The sequence below is a fragment of the Periophthalmus magnuspinnatus genome, chromosome 4, assembly GCF_009829125.3.
Source record: "Periophthalmus magnuspinnatus isolate fPerMag1 chromosome 4, fPerMag1.2.pri, whole genome shotgun sequence".
Lineage (NCBI taxonomy): Eukaryota > Metazoa > Chordata > Actinopteri > Gobiiformes > Gobiidae > Periophthalmus > Periophthalmus magnuspinnatus.
Window position 1 is genome coordinate 28,871,468 of NC_047129.1, and position 19,878 is coordinate 28,891,345.

At 40.4% G+C, this 19,878-nt stretch overlaps 2 protein-coding genes across 2 annotated transcripts in view; both read right to left on the reverse strand.

Annotated features, from left to right (window-relative positions):
- ankmy1 (ankyrin repeat and MYND domain containing 1) overlaps positions 1-19,878 on the reverse strand; it is a 295,837-nt gene that overhangs the window by 151,921 nt on the left and 124,038 nt on the right. The window lies entirely within an intron of this gene.
- gtpbp3 (GTP binding protein 3, mitochondrial) lies at positions 2,413-19,870 on the reverse strand. The gene is made up of 11 exons (XM_033965067.2): positions 19,584-19,870; positions 18,723-19,000; positions 18,447-18,533; positions 16,649-16,731; positions 14,472-14,591; positions 11,366-11,438; positions 9,766-9,909; positions 8,800-8,965; positions 4,465-4,592; positions 3,189-3,363; positions 2,413-2,781 (listed from the first exon to the last, which is right to left on the reverse strand). The coding sequence occupies exons 1-11, from the start codon at positions 19,640-19,642 to the stop codon at positions 2,550-2,552; spliced, it is 1,545 nt and encodes a 514-aa protein (XP_033820958.1). The 5' UTR covers positions 19,643-19,870; the 3' UTR covers positions 2,413-2,549.

Below are 19,878 nucleotides of genomic sequence, written 5' to 3' on the forward strand. Positions count from 1 at the left end.
GAGTAAGAAGTGAATGACTAATGCACATTGAGATGCTTCGACAAACCTGTAAAGCTCATTACAAGTGCATTTTAAGTTGACTTACTAGACCAGAGGCGTCAAACTCATTTTCACCGAGGGCCACATCAGCAAAATGGCCGCCATCAAGGGCCAGATGTAACTGTGTGGCAGAATAAATATCACTAAATATAAACAAATGTCATGTAAAATAAATGTAACTACTTTTAAACTTGTTAAATAACCGTTTCTGTATTTATTACTTATTCAAGTTGCAAATATTACGTGTTTGTGTAACTCCATGTAACTGTGTATTAATTATTGAATTATTGGACAATTTGTTGTTTTTCTAGCAGACTAACTTTTGCATACTTGGCTCTGTGTTTGGTGTCAAAATGTCGACGTAGATTGTGCCGACCTCGCCTCATTACACAAAAAACATACAGATTTTCTCCTTAAAGCACAAACTTGTATTCACCTTTAGCACCTTTCTTGAAACTGCCTTCCACGCCGACAATTTTCCTCTTCCTGAACAATTTGAGATGATTATTTGCAAATATTTCTCAGTGTCACTTGTTGGGAAAATCTCACTAGTTCACATGTGTCAAACTCAAGGCCCGGGGGCCAAATGCGACCCGCCACGTCATTTTATGTGGCCCGCGAGAAGGTAAATTAAGACTTGACTGTCATTTTAAAATAAGTCTGTGCTGCTTTAATGTGAGCATCGACAATAAACTAATGAGATTTTCCCAACAAAAAAAACAACAAATTGTCTACTGTTTTTGAAACAGTGCTGAAGGTGTGCTCTGACCAGATACACACTTTTAAAAAAGGAAATACACAATTACACGGAGTTACACAGACACATAATATTTACAACTTGAATAAGTAATAAATACAGAAACAGTTATTTAACAAGTTTAAACGTAGTTACATTTATTTTACATGACATTTGTTTACATTTAGTGACATTTATCCTGCCGCACAGTCACATCTGGCCCTTGATTGCGGCCATTTTGCAGATGTGGCCCTCGGTGAAAATGAGTTTGACGTCTCTGCATTAGTTTATTGTCGATGCTCACATTAAAGCAGCATAGACTTATTTTAAAATGACAGTCAAGTCTTAATTTACGTTCTCGCGGGCCACATAAAATGACGTGGCGGGCCGCATTTGGCCCCGGGCCTTGAGTTTGACACATGTGTACTAGACACTTGTAGGGTTATTACTGCCCACTTGTTGTTAGTTGTAGTAGTAGTAACACAGTAGTAGTAATAGTAGTAGAGGTTTGAGGTTGAGGTTTCACTTGAAGAACTTGATCTGTGTAAAGCAGCTGTCTAATCATTCAAATGGTGAATGAATGGTAATGAAAATTTAATTAGCCTTTGATTAAAAAAAAAACCCAACAATTATATGAAGTCATTGTTTCTGAATCTATTTATGCCAAGATGTATCACAAAGAACACATTAAAAAGTAATTTATATTCTAAACAATGTGAGAGGAGAATACCTGACCTTGCACTGTTAAATTCAGCTGCTCTGATCTGACCCAAGAGTCTCATTTTGGGACCAAAGGCTTTTCATGAGTTATTTTTAAACTCTATTCAAGAAGCGCTGGACTTCTGCATGAGTCACCTGTCAGTCCAGCACTGCTATTTTGGTTAAACAGCTCAAAACAAACATGTCTGTGTCTTGGGAGTTAAACAATGTGAAGACTCAGAGCAGGAAGAAGTTTCTGTTTTGTCTCACATATTTTGAATTGGCACAATGTTTTAGCTCTGACGCTCCTGGGGCCTTCTTCACAAAGCGGGCTACGGAGCTCAATAGTTAACTGTAGAGATTTATTTTTCCCACAGACTAAAAAAAGAGAAAGAGAGAGAAAGAAGAGATGTTGCTAAGGGTAGGGATGACACATTTAGATTGGACAAAAAAGACATAATGCTAATGCACCACACCTCTTGAGAAATTGCAATTTATCAACAAGAAATTGCGCTAAAATCTGTTGTTCTCTTGGACCTATCTCGTGTCTCATCTGGGGGATAATCAGCTGTGGTGACTCTGAACTTTTCAGTTTTATGCTGCTAAAATCTGGAACAGTCCCATGACAATCTCTGCTCCAGCAACGTTCAAATCCAGGCTCAAAGCTGTTCTGTTTAGCTGTGCATATGACTGAAAGGTTTATATTCTGCACTCTTCTCTTTTAATGTTAATTTTAAGATGATTATGATGTTTTGATTTGTTTGTATTGTGATTTTGATGTCTTTCTTATTATTTGTGAATGAGTTAAGCTATACAAATAAGCTTTCCTTGCCTCCTGAAGACAAGGCCTCTAATTATCTGAAACTTTCTAAACGGTTAAGTTTAGAAGAAAACACCAGCGCTATTTACATTGTTACCACAAAACTGGTTAGCCTTTTGACTCTTTTCCAAAACTTTTTATTAAATTAAAATGTTAAGCCTATGGTAAGAACTTAATGTGCTATTTACTTCAAAACAGGCAGGACAGTTCAGCTCTATTGCTTATGTCCACATGTTTCCGCTCTGACTCCTCACTTTATTTCCCGATGCAGAAGTCTTTGAAGATAATGTCCAAGATCTCTTCAGGCCCGACCCGTCCCGTGATGCGCCCGATGCAGGTGAGGGCGAGGCGGACCCCCTCAGCGGCCAGAGCCAGGTCCGAGTCCCGGTAACGACGGAACTGTTTCAGAGCAGAGACGCAGAGCTGCAGGTGAGATCTGTGCCGCGCCTGAGTCAGCGAGGGGCCACCGGACAGAGGGTCTCCACACCTGAGAGGAAAACAATATTACGTTAGATTAGAGCCTTTAAGATTAGACTGAAGACATCCAAACAAATCCAGAACGTTTTCCTGAAGTTCTTTCTGTGAGGAATCATTACAGTCACGGTTTACTAAATCAAATATAGAAGCATTTGTCTAGCACTGTTTTGATTCAATTCAATGGGATTATTTTTGGGCAACCGTAGTAAAATATGTTCCTCCAAAGTCTGGACTCTGCACCAAACCTCATGCTTCAGCTGAGGGTTTCCTGTAGTGTAGACTAGTCCATTAAAGACCCTTAGAGCTGATCATAATCTTAATAAAATTGAGATTTAGCCATTTCAATTCCATTAATATGATTCATTACAAAGCTCTACATTTGCCTGATAAAGATGTGGATACTCTGCACACACTCACAGCTGCTGGACCCTGAGCTGTAGTTGCGAGAGGAAGTGCTGTAGTCCCTCTTCGGTGAGACAGGAGACACAGCAGACAGAGGGAGGGGCCGTCCATGAGCTTAGGTCTGAGCGAAGCCTCTGTCTCCTCTGCTCCGTCAGCAGGTCCAGCTTATTCAGCACCACGATGCACTGCTCTGAGCACACACGGACGAATGTAAACAGTCATAAACTCGTCACTTCACAGGCTGGGTTTCATGAGGAAAACTGACTTTTTTGCTTTGGGAAAACTTGTAAACAGGACAGACGTTCATAGTTCTACACATACCTCACTCTGTTGTCAGCCAGCTTTGAAAAGAAGGTTTCAGACCCTCCACCTAAAACCTAAAACCATACATAGTGTCCCTTTAAAGCAGGGGCGTCAAACTCATTTTCACCGAGGGCCACATCAGCAAAATGGCCGCCATCAAGGGTCAGATGTGACTGTGCGGCAGGATAAATGTCACTAAATGTAAACAAATGTCATGTAAAATAAATGTAACTACTTTTAAACTTGTTAAATAACTGTTTCTGTATTTATTACTTATTCAAGTTGCAAATACGACGTCTGTGTAACTCCGTGTAACTGTGTATTTCCTGATAAACTGACATTTTTTAAAGTGTGCATCTGGTCAGCGCACACCTTCAGCACTGCTTCAAAAACAGCCTTTTAATTATTGGACAATTTGTTGTTTTTCTTGCAGACTAACTCTTTCATACTTAGCTCCGTGTTTGGTGTCAAAATGTCGACGTAGATTGTACCGACCTCGCCTCATAACACAAAAAACATACAGATTTTCTCCTTAAAGCACAAACTTGTATTCACCTTTAGCACCTTTCTTGAAACTGCCTTCCACGCCGACAATTTTCCTCTTCCTGAACAATTTGGGATGATTATTTGCAAATATTTTTCAGTGTCACTTGTTGGGAAAATCTCATTAGTTTATTGTCGATGCTCACATTAAAGCAGCACAGACTTATTTTAAAATGACAGTCAAGCCTTAATTTACCTTCTCGTGGGCCACATAAAATGACGTGGCGGGCCGCATTTGGACCCCGGGCTTTGAGTTTGACACATGTGCTTTAAAGCTACCATCTGTAACCCGGTTGTATTCTCACATCTCACCACTAGATTCTCTCCATGTTACTGCAGTCCATGTTCAATTCGCTTGTGGGCAGGTGAGAACATTTCAAATTGTGTGTTTGTTTATTTGTTGCTGCTGGAGTCTGGATAAACATCTGTAGTATGATCCCTGTACCTGTGTGACTGGGGTCCTGGGACGGCAGCACGGTCTTAATGTGGTCCCGGAGGAAGGAGACTGTGGGCTGGTCCAATGGAATCTGAGCACAGTCCACCACCACCAGGGTCACATCCGCCTGCTCCACCCTGAGAAAGGATTACACGGATATTATATTTCCAAAATCGATTACACAAACTTATGGTATGAAAGAAGGGAAGTGTAGAGAATGAGAATCATGAATGAGCCAATAAAATGTAGATCAGAAAGAAGCAGCACTATGGAAAAAACATCATCTTAGGGGCTTAATTAAAAGAATGATTTGAAGCAGTTGCGAATGTGCAGTCAAGAGTGTGGTTCTTGATTCATTAGAAAAGCCTTTGTTGATTTGAAAAGTGGTTTTGTTTCAGGTTTTGAACAGGAAAACAAGCCGCGAAACCAATCAGAACAGAATCTTTATGTAGTAATTGTTCTTTAAACTACTTTCATACTATTCTAAAAGGATCAGAAAAAGAACGTTTTATCACCATTGTCAGAAAACAAAATTCACAAATGAGGAATGACTATCAATAAAGTGGCTGAGTGGTTAGTTCTCGCGCTACACAGTAAGAAGGTTCCAGATTCGACTCCCAGGCTGCCATGGGCTTTCTGTGGCATTTGAATGTTCAGCCTTGTGTCTAGGTGGGTTTTCCTCCAGCCACTCCAGTTTCTCCCAAACCAAAACATGCACCATAAGTAAAATCCTCCAGGTAAAGTAGTCCTGAACAAGACTAGCTCTAGATCTGGAGATGGGTCCCTACTCACTGCTCATTAACTGTAATCGACTGGACCAATAATTATAATCACGGTTCAAATGTGATTAATTCCAAAGCTGTAAGAACCCGAACTACAAAATCCCTCATGTACAGTAGATGCATGTTTAGCGTTGGAAATATTGGCTGTGTTTTTGGGCCTATGAGGTAACGGCAGCAGGATGCTTGTACTAAGCACATCCTTCCTATAGTGACCCAGGTCATGAGTCTCTGACCGGCTCCTGCTGTGGTCAGTCTCTGAGGAGCTGCCTATGTCCCACTTCACACACGTCATCAGACACCACTCATCAACAGGGACACAATGGACACGAACGTATAAGGATGTAACACTCAATTATGTGACAACTGTTTTTTGGACACATTATTTTTTCCTGTTATGACGCCATTTTGAAGATATTTGACAATTAGAAAAGATTTGTTATGGCAATGTTATGGCTCTGGCAATGTAAAAAGAGTCCTGATTTTTCATTACTCTGAATAGCATCTCTCTTTTCCTTCTCTTTAAGGTACACTTTATAGGGAAATTGTCCTCATCTCCAGATCTGGGGCGAGTCAGGACTACCTTAGCTTGAGGATTTTACCCATGGTGCATGTTTGGGGTTGATGGGGGAAACCAGACGAAACCCACCCAGACATAGGGAGCAAACGCTACACAGAAAGGCCCGGGCAGCCTGAGAGTTGAACCCAGGACCTTCTTGCTGTGAAGCTAGCCACTCAATCACTGTGCCACAATTATAGGGTTGTTAAAAGAACTGAAAATCAGATGTGACTCAATACTAAAACTTGCATTGAAACTAGATACTCATTTGAGCAGGTGCATATATTAAAACAGTCACATTCACAGGACAGAAATGAACCTTTCCTGAATAACTTTAGAATCATCTTGAGCTGTATCAGAACAAGTATAAGACACATAGCCCATGGACCACTATGGAACCTACTGGACGACTGACGGATTACACAGATATAAGTCTAAGAAAGTTCTATTATTTAAGGTTAAAAATGACACTCTATTGTCTAAATAAAGAGTGCTTTTATTATCATTGTGGTATGAGAATCTGTGGAATCATATTGAGTATCGAATCTACTCCTTAGTATCAGAATCGGTTTTGAAATTTTAGAATTGTAACACCACTAATACATACTACAAACAGTACGACTTACATGTATTTCTGCACACAGCTATGACGTATTATGTGATAAATAACACGTCCCTTATCATTGAGTTACTTCCCCTCTCCTCTGGCACCAGACACATAAGTGATAAAAAACATGTGTGTATATTTAAGTATATAAATAAGTATACAAGTGTTATGTCTGCAGTGGTCACTCAACTCTGTGTTTGTGCTGTCTCATTCTGATAACGCCCTTATAACGGACACTCCAAGTACCTCCATTCTTCACCACTATAAACAGTGGAAGCAGCTGCTGGTCAAGAGCCATTTATTTCAACCTGAACCAGCAAAACTCTATTCATTATGCAACCTCCTATGACGATTTATCCCACGTATTTATAGCTGTAATGCTAACAGTGGCGGCCCGGCAGACATTGTGGAAATATATCATAATGTACATAAGGAGAGCGGTGAATTATTTCTTCCTTTCTTTGTTTTGGAGTAGATACTTCATGTTGTATCAGAGTCTCGCTGCTCTGTTATGTGTTAATTTACTGTATGGTGCCAAGTTAGGGGCTTGTACAGATACAGAGCAGAAAAAATACTTAAAACAAAGTGATGTTCAGAAACTCAGAGGAAGATAGGTGGTGTGTTCCTTTGTGTAATGTATCGGATATTTATTATTTATTTCTTTACGGATGCTCTCTGCAGGAAGTAATGCGTTCGTCTCAGTCCTTTGAGCCCATCTACCCAAACAAATATTATCATTTGGTCTGCTATTACATCTAAGAATCTAAGTATCCTGCGCAATTACTTGTTTAACAAAGGAACTACAATCAAACAGAACCTGGGTTGCGTCCACACACCACATAAAAATTGTGACTAAACTGGGACTAAACTCAGAACAAAATCAGAACTAGAACAGGCCTAAACTAAGACGATACCAAAATTAAACCGCACTCAAACTGGGACAAATTTATGACAAGTGTGAACACCCTAAACCTGCATATAGACTTACAGGACACATATATGCTGCACTAGTTTTTCAGTGCAATAGAATAACCACTTTTTTCTAGTAGTATATTTAGATTTGAGGCTAATCTATCCACTAATCCTGAATACTCCAGTCTATATTTTAGGCAAGGCTTTTACATCCCACAGCTGTGTAATCCCTCAGTCCAAAATCCACTGCAAAAGAAAACTGGTAATTTTTTTTTTTTGAATAGCAAATACATTTCCCACTCATCTAAGGTTCTTCTTCAGTTCTGACAGGGTTTTGATAAGCCACTGTCTTACGTCTGTCTGAAGAGAGGAGCTGACTACACTGAAGTTAGCACATCCTAGTTGTTTACAGTAAGGAGTATCTGTTATTAGTTAAGTCCTGGAACTACTCTAAGCTGTGAACTATAACCTGAGTCACTGCGTATAATCATTCCTGGCCTAAATGGATGATCTAACTCAGGGGTGTTAATTACGTCGATCCACCAGTCGATCGCAAAGGCATTTTGGGTAGATCACGTCCCGTCATCCAGTCACATGACTAATATACAGGACAACGGTCAGATTACACCTGACCCGAGGTCACATCATGGGCGCTGCACACGCATAAACAAGCGCGAGTTAGTTTAACCCTATAGCGTCGGATCCTATCATCGATAGAGCGGGTTGTGGACTTTCCAGCAGCGTAACTCCGCGCCCAGTCGTGCTCTCATGTAAATTCAAACGGCGTCTCAAAGCGGAGACATGGGGCTGTCTAAATATTTTACCGTCATTACTGTAATCTGCCTCTGTTGTCCCTCGAAGGTGACGAATGAGAGCGCGGGCGCTGCGGGGATTTTCCCAGTCATTTATTTGATGCGTAAAAGAAAAAATACGGATAGACGTGTAAAATAGAAGTAGTTGTGTGAAAAAATGCAGTAAACATGATTTTTATGGCTATAAAAAAAAAAAGACAAAACCGTAATCAACATGATTAGCTCCGTTATTGCTTTCAAACAAAAAATGCAATTTTACTCCTGGCTGTCAGAAGCTACTGCCCGAACTCTGCATCCCTCACTGATTCTTTTCAGTGCAAATCAGAGCAGTAATCATCATTCAAGTAATTATGAACATGTAGGAAGTTCAATTGTGTTGTGCAGTATTATCTCATGACGTTGTGCAGGTACATCAAAATGTACTGTACATGTAAGAATTCATAATACATTTACAAATAAATATATGTTTAACATTTTTGTATTAGGTGGTAGATCTTTCAGACACGATCATTTTAAAAGTAGCTCACATACTGAAAAAGTCTGAGCACCCCTGATCTAACTCAACTCCTATGAGCATAATCTAACACTTTTACAGAGGTCAAATTCGTAAAAACGTCTAAGATGATTTACCCATGTAATAATTGTACATATAGTTTCACAGGGGTTGTGTTGTACCTCTGGCGCGCCCTGCGGACCCCCTCTCTCTCCACCAGGTCGGCGCTATCCCTGAGTCCTGCTGTGTCGCTGAGAACTACAGGAAAACCTCCGATGTCCAAAGCCGTGTCCACTACGTCCCTAGTGGTGCCCGCGATTGGAGACACAATGGCAGCCGGTCTCTGGCCTGGTCCACAAACAGATTATAATTAATATAAAACATAACGAATAAAAAAACAGTGGAAAAAACTGTATTCCCAGTGTTGGTGAACAAATTTACAAACTAGAAATGTGCTTCAGTGTTATAGGGCCAACAAGAAACTATGAATGAGAATGGTGAAATATAAAGAATGACAAATTAGAAGGCATGTGTTAAACATAGACCAAAAGTATAGATCAAGTGAGGGAACAGCTTCACCATCAATAATGTGGATGTTTTAATGTGGTCTGTATATGGCACATTTATGTATTAGGCTAAGTCCTAGAGTAACCACTGAGGGGTTTATCCTAGCTCACAGTGAACTTTCAAATTACGTTACTAACCAAAGTTACAATCCAAAATCCAACTTTTGATCAACATTCATGCAAAAAAGTGCTGAGAAGGTTACCAAAATGTTTAGGGAACCAAAACTTCTACTACACTCCCAGAGAAATGATCAAACTCCAGGATGTGAGGTTTGTGAAATTGTAGTTTCTAAAGTTTCCAAGATAATAACAAGACTGCTATTTTGAATGAAAGCAAATTGGGACTATCAAGTGGATAATAATAACAATTCTGCCAAAATGTTCTGCTAAAAAAACAAAAAAACAAACAAACTAGAATATACGGATATATCTATGCCAATATTCTATTATAAAAATTACAAAGCTTAAACCTCAACCAAGACATTTATAAACACATTTTACAATAGTTCTAACGGTTTGCACAATCTCGTAACTACAAAAGCTAATGATTCCTTGTCACCTGTGTGTGCTTGTGTGTCTTACAGAGTGTGTTGAGGAGGCTGCTCTTCCCCGCGTTGGTGGCTCCAGCGATAACCACGTGCACGCCGCTGCGCAGCCTCTCCCCGCGCCGCTCATCCTGCAGGTGGTGCTCAACCTCAGATTGGAGCTCAGATATGGACTGGTCCACTGTGAAGGAGAAGCACAGAGGAAGAGGATGTGACGAAGGTTTGTGCGACTTCACTTTCTCGGCCTTGTAGAATAATGTAAAGCCTTTGTAGCACAATCCTGTGACGAGGCTGGAAACTGGAGTCTGGAACCCAGGCTCTGTCTGGACAGTCGTCTGGACAGAAGTGGGTCAGGGCCCAGTCTGTTTACACTATACACTTAAGGACAAAATCCTGTTAATAAAGCGCCAATAGAGAAGCGTATTTATGTTCGGGTTGCAATGTGCAATGGTAACTGTGTAAAAAAACAAACAATTATTTTGTTATAGTAATACAGTGCTTTCCCTACACAGGCTAATATTGACTTGCAGATTTTTGATGACCTAATTTAGAATTGACGCCTGAACTAAGGGTCCCTGGATCAAGATCTGTTTTATAGACAGAGCCAAAGATGCACTGCAGTTGGCTGTGGCTCCGTGGTTAAAGCGCTCATCAAACACTTGTCCCAGCTGCTTATTGTTGGGGGTTGGAGGGCCCTCGCCTCTGTCAGTTTGTCCCAGGGCAGCTGTGGCTACAGACGTAACTCACCAATCATGGTGTGAATAAATAATGCATGAAATTGTAAAAGTAACTTTCGCTCCAGTAGAAGATTATAATAGATCACAAACATGCAGTGTAATCAGATACAGTAGATTTTAAGGCATTAAATTGATTAATCAAATCAATTTAATCAATTGCTTTGAAATCAGCAAGGTTAAATTAAATGTTGGGGTTGCATGTTTAATGCAATAGTTTGTTTTATGTCATTCATAAACGATTTACCCCAGTGGCCAATGTGTTAAACACGATCACTTCTGAATACAATCTCTTTTTTTTCCCCATTTTCCCAATTTTCTGTAGTTTGCAAAAGATTTTTAGAGGAGGAAAAAAATCTACAATTTTATTTTTAGGCAAAATCACCCAGCCCTAGTAGATTTATTAAATTTAAACACTGAATGAATATTAGGGGTTGCACCCCCAGTAACTGGGTCCTCACTTATAAACCCTTCCCACTTAAACAGATGCTTTTCATAAGAACTACTGAGCCACTAAAACAAACAATAGCTTAGGCTTTAATGTGTCAGATCTATAGCAGTGCCCCAGTCTCTGGAGACATCACATAATAACAACAACATGCTCACATGCACAGGACCATGGGAAACTCCACCAACACCACCGTTGCTGCTGCCATGAGTGGCAGGGCAGCAGGCTTTGAAGGAGTCCCTTGGCCTCCTGCTTCCTTTAGGAAATACTTTTCAAAGTTTGGATGGCATTGGTTCTTCACAGTGAGAGCAGCTCACACGATGGTCACTGAAGATCCAAACAGGAAAGCCTCCTCTCTGAGGGAGACCAGGCTCTGGGCTCCAGGGAGGACTGTCATAGACTGACAAAGACCTTATACACTCTGTGAGGACTGCCCACTCCTCTCTGTCACTCACCCTGGTCCAGAACTCCCTCCTCGATCAGCTCGTCTTCACTGAAGTCGATAAACGCCTCGACGTGTGCCAGGTTCTAAAGGAACACAAGGGTCAAAGGTTGAACTATTTTTAAGTGTTATTGTTTATGTTAACAATATGTGACAGGAAGGAGCCCAGGTGTACATCTTCACGCACATACCATTATCCTATTGGCGAGGCATTATCTGTACAGAACAATGGCACAGGAAAAATACTACACGTCCAGGCTGTGGCTCACACATTCAGAGCTACATTCTGATGTGAATCATCGTAAGGACACAAATCCTCCACATGTTTAGGTACCATTAGATCAGTGGGTCCCGTCCCACGGTCCTTGTCCCCTGATGGGCCAAAACCAACGGGGGGTCCAAAGGCAGTGGTGGTACAGACCACGCTGACTGAGGCGCAAAGATGTTACTGTTCATCAAGTGTCCTTATTTAATCTGCCTTTACTGAGGTTTCAGTGCACCTTTTGGCACCTCTGAACCAGGGCCAGTCTGTTCTGAAGGTGAGGTCATCGAAATAAATATAACCCCCCCAGTGTACCCTGTTATCAAGTATCATTTGATAACAGGGTACACTGTTATCAAACCTGCCTAAATAACACTATTTTGAGAACAGTATTATCGCTAAACTAACACACTGTAACAGTGAGACAAACAGAATGAGACATGGACCATTTCTAATGTATTTATAATGTATTTCCAAACAGTGATAAATCTACATACAGTGACATAAAGACAATAGTGGTGCTGCTTCACAAAAGCAGGAAGATTTCCATATTTTTATTATAGGCCTCGTTATAAAGGTGGAAGCCATGTATTCCAGATTACATTGTTGTAGGAACATCTTTCACCTGGATATTGCAGAGTTAAGATGAAGGACTCTGATATTGCAGTACTAGTTTCCCAGAAAAGCCTCTCCAAAACAAATATGCTTTGGATTGATTCTGGGAAAAGCATTAGGACAACAGTTGAACACATTTCTCTGGGGGTTATGCCTGGAAAATGATGCTTCTACATATATAATGGTAGTAACAGTAGAGCAGTGCTTGGCTCGGGCCCAGACAGGTGAAACGTTCATGTTGGTCACTGAACGGTGAGTGGAGCCAAAAGCAACAGAAAAAGGTAGGATGAGGAGAACACAGTGCTACAGCTGTAAACACACTTGTACTTGGTCTTGGCCGATGTAAAAAATCATAATTCATCAATATCCTGAAGTAATAATAATAATAATAATAATGATGATGATAATGGCTTGCACTTGTAATGCACTTTACAGCCTTGTCAAAACCTCTCAGAGCGCTACACTTTAGTCATTATTCATTCACTCCACACTCGCTGATAAGTTACGGTAAGTTACTATTGTAGCTACAGCTGCCCTAGGACAGACTGACAGAAGTGAGGCTGCGGATCTGCGCCATCGGCCCCTCCAACCGCCACCAATCATTCACGCACACACCACGTTCTTACTGGACAATGTGGATGAAGTGTCTTGCCTAAGGACACAGTAACAGTCTGTAGGCCCGACCCTGCTTAGCTTTTGAGATTAGATCATTCTCAAGGTGGTGTGAATGGACATGGTGGTTTATAAAGCTCCATAGTAGGGCATTAAATTGAAAAACTTGCATTCTTCACAAATCTGACATGTAACTTGATGTGTTAGCTTCAGTCGCTTGTTTCCATGGAAATTGATTGAAGTCCAATGCCAGACTGTTTAAAACTTCTGGAAAAACAATAGCATCTCCATGGAAACAAATTGGTTGCATACCTTTAACCCCAAAAGCTGCATAGCGCATCTTTAAATATCATTAAACTTCATGTAATTGAGATTCGGGACTGTCTTCATACGAGCTTCCATTTCACTATTTTCAGCCCAATCTCTCTGTGCATTTTGTCTGTTTGTTGTGTGATTTCTTGCATGTTTTTTCCACTTGTCCATTCGGAACACCCTTGTTATTCCTCGTATTGACACGCGCTTAGCTGTCACATACTCTACCAAGATAATAGCAGGAAGCCACCTATCCCCCAAAGATAACATACTGACTGTCCATACAGCTGTGGGGTCGGGAGAGGAGCAGACAAAATGCATTGTTTTAGCTGTGAAAGTACCAAGCCCTGACCTAAAAGAACAGCACAGCAAAGTACAATCCGTGTTGTTCCAAAACACAGGGATTTCACAGAATGTCATTCACGATATGTCCACCGGGGGAATACAGTTCGTCTGAGGTCTGTTCACACAATTCTGCTCAATAAACGTTTCAACTATAGAGGAGGATATCCACTTTGTCTGAGATTTAGAGCACAGCTGAGCGAAATGGAAAGTATCATAATCATTTTTTCCCTTATTTTTGATTTTCAGCCAAAAAAAATTAAATAAGTCTAATTTCTAGCTTCCTCCAAACTCTGAACTTTGCTCCAAACTGCATTATTTTACTGACAGAGGATTGACTGTGGACTCTTAATAAAAAAAGAGAATTGAAAGCATATCAGTTCGATTTAAAATGTAATAAATTGCTCTGTCCTACTAAAAATATAGGGCAGTGTGGCATTGTCAAAAGTATCGAAAATCAGGTACTAATCAATCAATATTAGATACTCATTTGAGGAAGTATTGATACTGAAAAAAAAAAAAAAATCGCATAAACTGGATAAAATTGGACCTTTCTTGAACAATTTTATCAGAACTAATGACCTAAACCACTTGGTGTAATAAACAAATACTATTGTCTAGTATAAAAATTGCAATATTGTGTAAAAAAAGAGCTCTAAAATGATCATTTGGGCATCAAAATGAGTATCATGTATCAAGTCTGTTATATAGTACTGCCTCAAAATGTTGTTAACATCAATTTCCTGAACGTAGACTTTACAGACCTTGAATCATTGCCATTTAACACAAAAAACTGTCACATTTCTTCCTCCAAAGTCTGACCTCTGCTCCAAGCCACATGCTTTTACAGACAGAGGATGTGGACCTTTCGATTAAAAACACCAAAGCAAATCGTTTTCTATTATAAAGAACTGAATCTCAATAAAATGTGATTAACTGCACAGAGATACTAATCGTGTATTTGATGAGGACCCACCCGTTTGAGTCTGCTGCTCCAGTCCTGATAAAGGCGTCCCAGGTCTCCAGACATCTGCCTCAGCGCCTGCCTCCTCTGGGCCTCTGTCTCTGCGTGGATCAGATCACCCAGACCCTCCACCTACACACAAACACATTAGGGTTCAGTGTACAACAATGTGTGTAGGGCATTTGTTAAACCCTTAATACTATAAGTAGGGATATGCAAGATTTGTATTTCAAATTTCATAAACACAACCTATCTGTGTCCTGAGGTACAAGGTGAACATGTTCAAATCAAATATAGGTTTTACTGATATCACTTTGAATGTTGATTTATTCTTAATTACAAAAACATTACGGACAAGTTCCTGAGGTTGTCATTTCATGTTGTGGTTACCCAATCAGAAAGCAGGATGAGCCTCATAAGTCTTGCATTTGGGTTGCCAGTTTGAATGCTGAAATCCAGTTGGTTTGCTGAAATCTGAATCCTCACTACCTAAACCCCAGCACCTGCAGCCAATCATTAATCAGTGTTAGTTCAGCCTCTACAGCTCAGTGAGTGAATTCTGGAGGTTCTGAGCTTTCACATGAGGTAGAGTCTGTCCATATGCTGTTTTACTATATACAGGTTTATAGTGTTCAATCTCATCTCTATAGACTATTCACCTTATTCTGGAAGTTGCAAAGGGCACCTCCATTGTCATTGGGGTTGTATTATTTTGCACGGAGCTGCCGATCCTGACAGTAAATAAGTTCTATACGCACTACAAAGCCATTTTAAAACCCCTCAGAGAATCGGTGTAGGGTTGACTTGTTGCGCATGGACATTATATCATGCTTTTTTATACTTTTATATCGTATTTTAGAGGCAAAACTTTTCCCAAATCTCCATTGAAATTAATGGGATTCCCCGCTTAACTGGAAGTGCCACAAAGAAAGCACATTTACAACAAAAGTTTACGGGGTCGTTACATCTTTCCTTCTAGGTTCAGATTCCCTGTTGTCCTGTTTTCTTTTCTTTTTTTTCTTTTCCTCTCTTAGATGTATTGAAGGCCCATTTTGGACATCCACAAGCAGAGAGAGCTTTGAAACCCTCTTTAAAGCCAGCCTCAATAGATCTAACATGGAATCTGAACCTAGAAAGAAAGAATTCTTTACACAGCTGGTGTGTCTGAAAAGCTTCAGAGACTTTTCAGACAGTATGAAAATCCAGTCTATTTCAAACCTACAAACACTTTAAGACAGAAACTGGTTCATTCAAAATACAAAACCCTGAGCCACAAAAAAAGCAATGTGGTTTACTCCATTCAGCGTAGTGAAGAGTGCAGTGAGCGGTACATTGGAGAAACTAAACCACTCCATAAGAGACTGTACCAATACCATCGCTAGTGCTCCTCTGGACACCAGTCTGCTGTGCATCTCCATTTCAAAGACACTAACCACTCCTTTGAAGATAGTGAAGTTCAGATCTTAGACAAAGAAAATAAATGGTTTGAGAGGGGAGTTAAAGAGGCCATTTTTGTTAGGAAACACAATCCTCCCTTGAACAGGAATGGGGGCTTTAGACGTCATCAATCCCCTCTCTGTAACTCCATCCTCAGACCCAAATCAAAACAAAGAAAACAATAGGGATAGCCAGGACGCTAATAGGTGTGAAATCACTCATTATGCTAAGTAGGACTCAGGCACAGTGCACACTTGGTGTAGCTTAATAAACTTAACCTACAAACAGAAACTGTAAACAATAGGTGTTTTAGTTTCAGCGTAGTTAGCCCCTCCCTTCAGACAGATACAAGGCAGTGACCACCAGTAATCTGACCAGAACTGAAGAAGTGGATGAGCAGCGAAACGTCTTCACTCCTACAACTTTGTGTCCAGCTGACAGATATTTTTCTTTTAGTTTTGGATAATGCCTTTCTATGGGCTTTTGGCTTGCTGACAACAAAGATGGCTGATTTAGCCAAAACCTATAATTTTTTAGTGTTCAATCCGATCTCTGGTCCTCACAGACTACGCAAACCACTACACTACCATGTATCGGTTTCCCACCTGTTAATTTACCCTGCATTAACCTTGTTGTTGGCACCTTCCCAACTATAGAATATAACAATAGAATCATACTCTGACCATTTCACTGACCTGTCGGCCCTCATCTGACCTTGTTTATGTGGCTGTGTTTTTGTTGCCTTGACCAACCTCAGTCAGCCCAAGTTTCCCTGCTTGGAAGGCCCTCCGTGTGAACTCCCCAGCTTCAGCCGGCCGCATGCCAGCCACGTTTCCTGCATCGCACACACCAAACACATTAGACTAAAGCCAAAGAGATTTAAACCAGCACCAAGAAGCAAACAACAGAACAACATCAGCCCAGGGTCACTCTGAGAGAAAGCTTCACTGCAAAGGGTTAAAGAGGTTAAAGTTTCATTGTGCTCAAACTAATTTTTCACATCTCATTATGGCGAAGTGACAAGAGGAACAGCGGGAGCCAAATGGATCCCAGTAGGCTCCCCACATTAACACATTCGGAAGTGTGATATTTACAAGTAACTTTAGAACATTTGTCCCCAAAAACTGTTCTAAATGTATAATATTGTTTAGCATGCAAGTTATTTATTCCACCCTTGACAGCTCAAATCTAATCATAGAATAAGAGAAATAATTTAAAGTTCCTCACTACTACAAAGAAAAAGTCCCCTCGATAAACTTATTCTTCCATCTAACATATATTGAATGATAAGTTGATATAATAATTATTATGACAAGCCTAGACCCCTGTCCAAAGAACTGTAGTGTATCTACATTACATTAGTACATTCCTGCTTATAATTCCCAAGTTATGATGAAATGTTAAATGATTACCTGTTTAGTGGCGAAACAAAACATGAAGGTTTATATTACGCTGCCCTCTAGTGATTATATTTAAAACTGCACAAACAAATTTTTTGCGTTAATAGTAGTATTTGTAATGTGTAATGTGATTGTAAACACATCCAGGAGAATTAACATTTAAGAGAAGATTAAAACATAAACAGATGAACTAACACAGGAATCCCATGCATTTCAGAACATGTTTGTAAAGGTCTTAACTAAAGAATCTTTATACATAATAGGACAATATATGTTTCAGTTTGTAGAGGAAATTGTGTTATAATAATTTCAGTCTTTGAAATGTGCTAATTGTGACCATTCAAACTGCAGGGGTGAGGGCTCCAGGTGAGGAATTAAATAAAGAGAATCCCAAAAAACTATCTTGTGATCCTGTAAAACTTTTTTGCCAATACTATACTATGCCAATACAATGAATGAATGAAGAGGTTGACAGAGAAGGTGAGAGCATGTAAGTGCACGTCTGCCGTGTTCCATGCAATAAAGGCGGTGGGTCTTTGGGCGCATCATTCAATTGATTTAATGCCCACTTTCCTGCCTTTCTGTCCCGGGGCAGAGTCTAGTGCAGAGTGCAGGTCGGTTGACTGTTTGTCCAGATGAGGAGAGGCTCCATGTGTGGTCACTACTTGTGCCAATGGAGCTTGCTGTGCGTAAAGCTCTGCTCGCTCCACCACCTGACCTCCCCATGTGTGCCAGGTCAATGAGTGGTAAAAGCCGTTCACCTTGCAACGGCCAATGGACTGACACAAGGCACTGTGTGTAAAGCTCTGCACACTCAACCACGTGCTTTATTTATAAGAACACGTGGAGAGAGCCCATGGAACACAGCAGAGGCGCAGTTATACTCTCTCTCCTTCCCTGTCGACCTCTTCATTCCTTCATTCATTCATTTATCCATTTATTCATTCAATGCAAGATACTTTCACAGGATCATGGTATAATTTCTCAAGATCGCAGGATAGTTTCTCAAGATTCTCTTTATTTATTTCTGTACATTAGGAATTAGTTTATTTTTACTTTCTGATATTGACTGGATATGCTGAAGGCTGATTCTTGTTGTATTTAAAGCTTAATTGTCAATCTAATTTCACACAGTCCCATATGTTTTTACCTAAAGCCTGTAGAACTGCAGCGACCACAGCCGGACCACCGTGGATGTGGAACTCTGCGCTGTCCTCTCCTGTGAAGCTGTGTGGGCCTAAATGGCAAAAACACACACCAAGGTTACACAGAGCACCTTTAACAAGAGATTTGTATGAAATGCATCAGAATAAGAAGGTATTATTTTCACTGTTGTTCTCTTTTTTACTGTGTTTTTCTAATTTGCAAAGTGCCCAAAAAGCATCATAAAAGTTTGATGTTTTATTATAATTATTATGAAGTTCACCTGGAAACCACAGCACAAGCCCCCGGTCCAGCACCTCTTTGGTTCTTGGGTCAGTGATGCTGCGTAATAGTGCTGTCCGTGGAGGTGGGGGTGTGTGTTTGAGTCCAGCCATGCTCCTCAGGGCTGAGAGAGAGGCTGGACCACTGACCCTCACCACAGCAACACCACATCTGCCGTGACCCGACGACAGGGCGAAAATGGTCTCTGCATCGGCCAATCTGTTTGTGTTACCATGGTCACAAGTACAAAGCAAACGTTGTAAAGGTGGCGGTCCTTTACTGCAATAAAGAGGAAAAAAACTCAAGTAGCAAAAGTATTTACAATTGAGCATACAATAAAATTAACATTAACAATAAATATTACTAGTCGGCCATGTTATGATTGGATTTATCTCAAAATAGGGACATTCACATCTTAGGCAGCTCTAGTACCCAACTGAGTGCAAATAACAATTGTGAGCTGTAAATCCTTTCCAGTGGAGGGTTTGCCACCTGCGTGTCTGCACAAGACCAAGTTACAGGTCTGATCTGAGGAGAGGCAACCCCTCTCACAATTAGAATGGATTAACCAAGGTATTTGTGTGCAATAAAAGACCTGCTATTAAATAACTCAAAACAAAATCTTATCCATCCATAGAGACAAGCAGGTGGGGGGGCCACAACTAGAAAGTTTACATTGTGCAGCTTTAAATGTGCAGTTATAGTTAGGATGATCAGATGAATATATAAGGGTGCCAAAACATTTGTAACAGAAACAATGGAGGAATGTGAATTATTAGAGTAGAAGTGTTTTGGCACCTACTATTTGTACTGGGACATAAACTAATATAGCGATAATATGGTGATAAAGCATGTGGCAAACCTCGTCTTCAATGCGTTCACTGCAGCTTTTTGTAATCCACGATAAACTGACCAGAGCATGTCCGAAAATCATAATTACACCAAACTCCACAAGAAAAAAAGATTATGGCAAATACCGTCCTTTTCGTTGCTCACTCAATGTTTTTCCTACAAGAAAGCCTCTGTCATGAAGAGTACGATGTTATTTCTAAAACACCTAAATCTAAAATCATTTCTGTATAAAAGTCCTAACTGTAGATCACGGTCACGCTTTCAACGCTGTGTTTACATTCAGCACAGCCCGGGCGCGTGCTCCC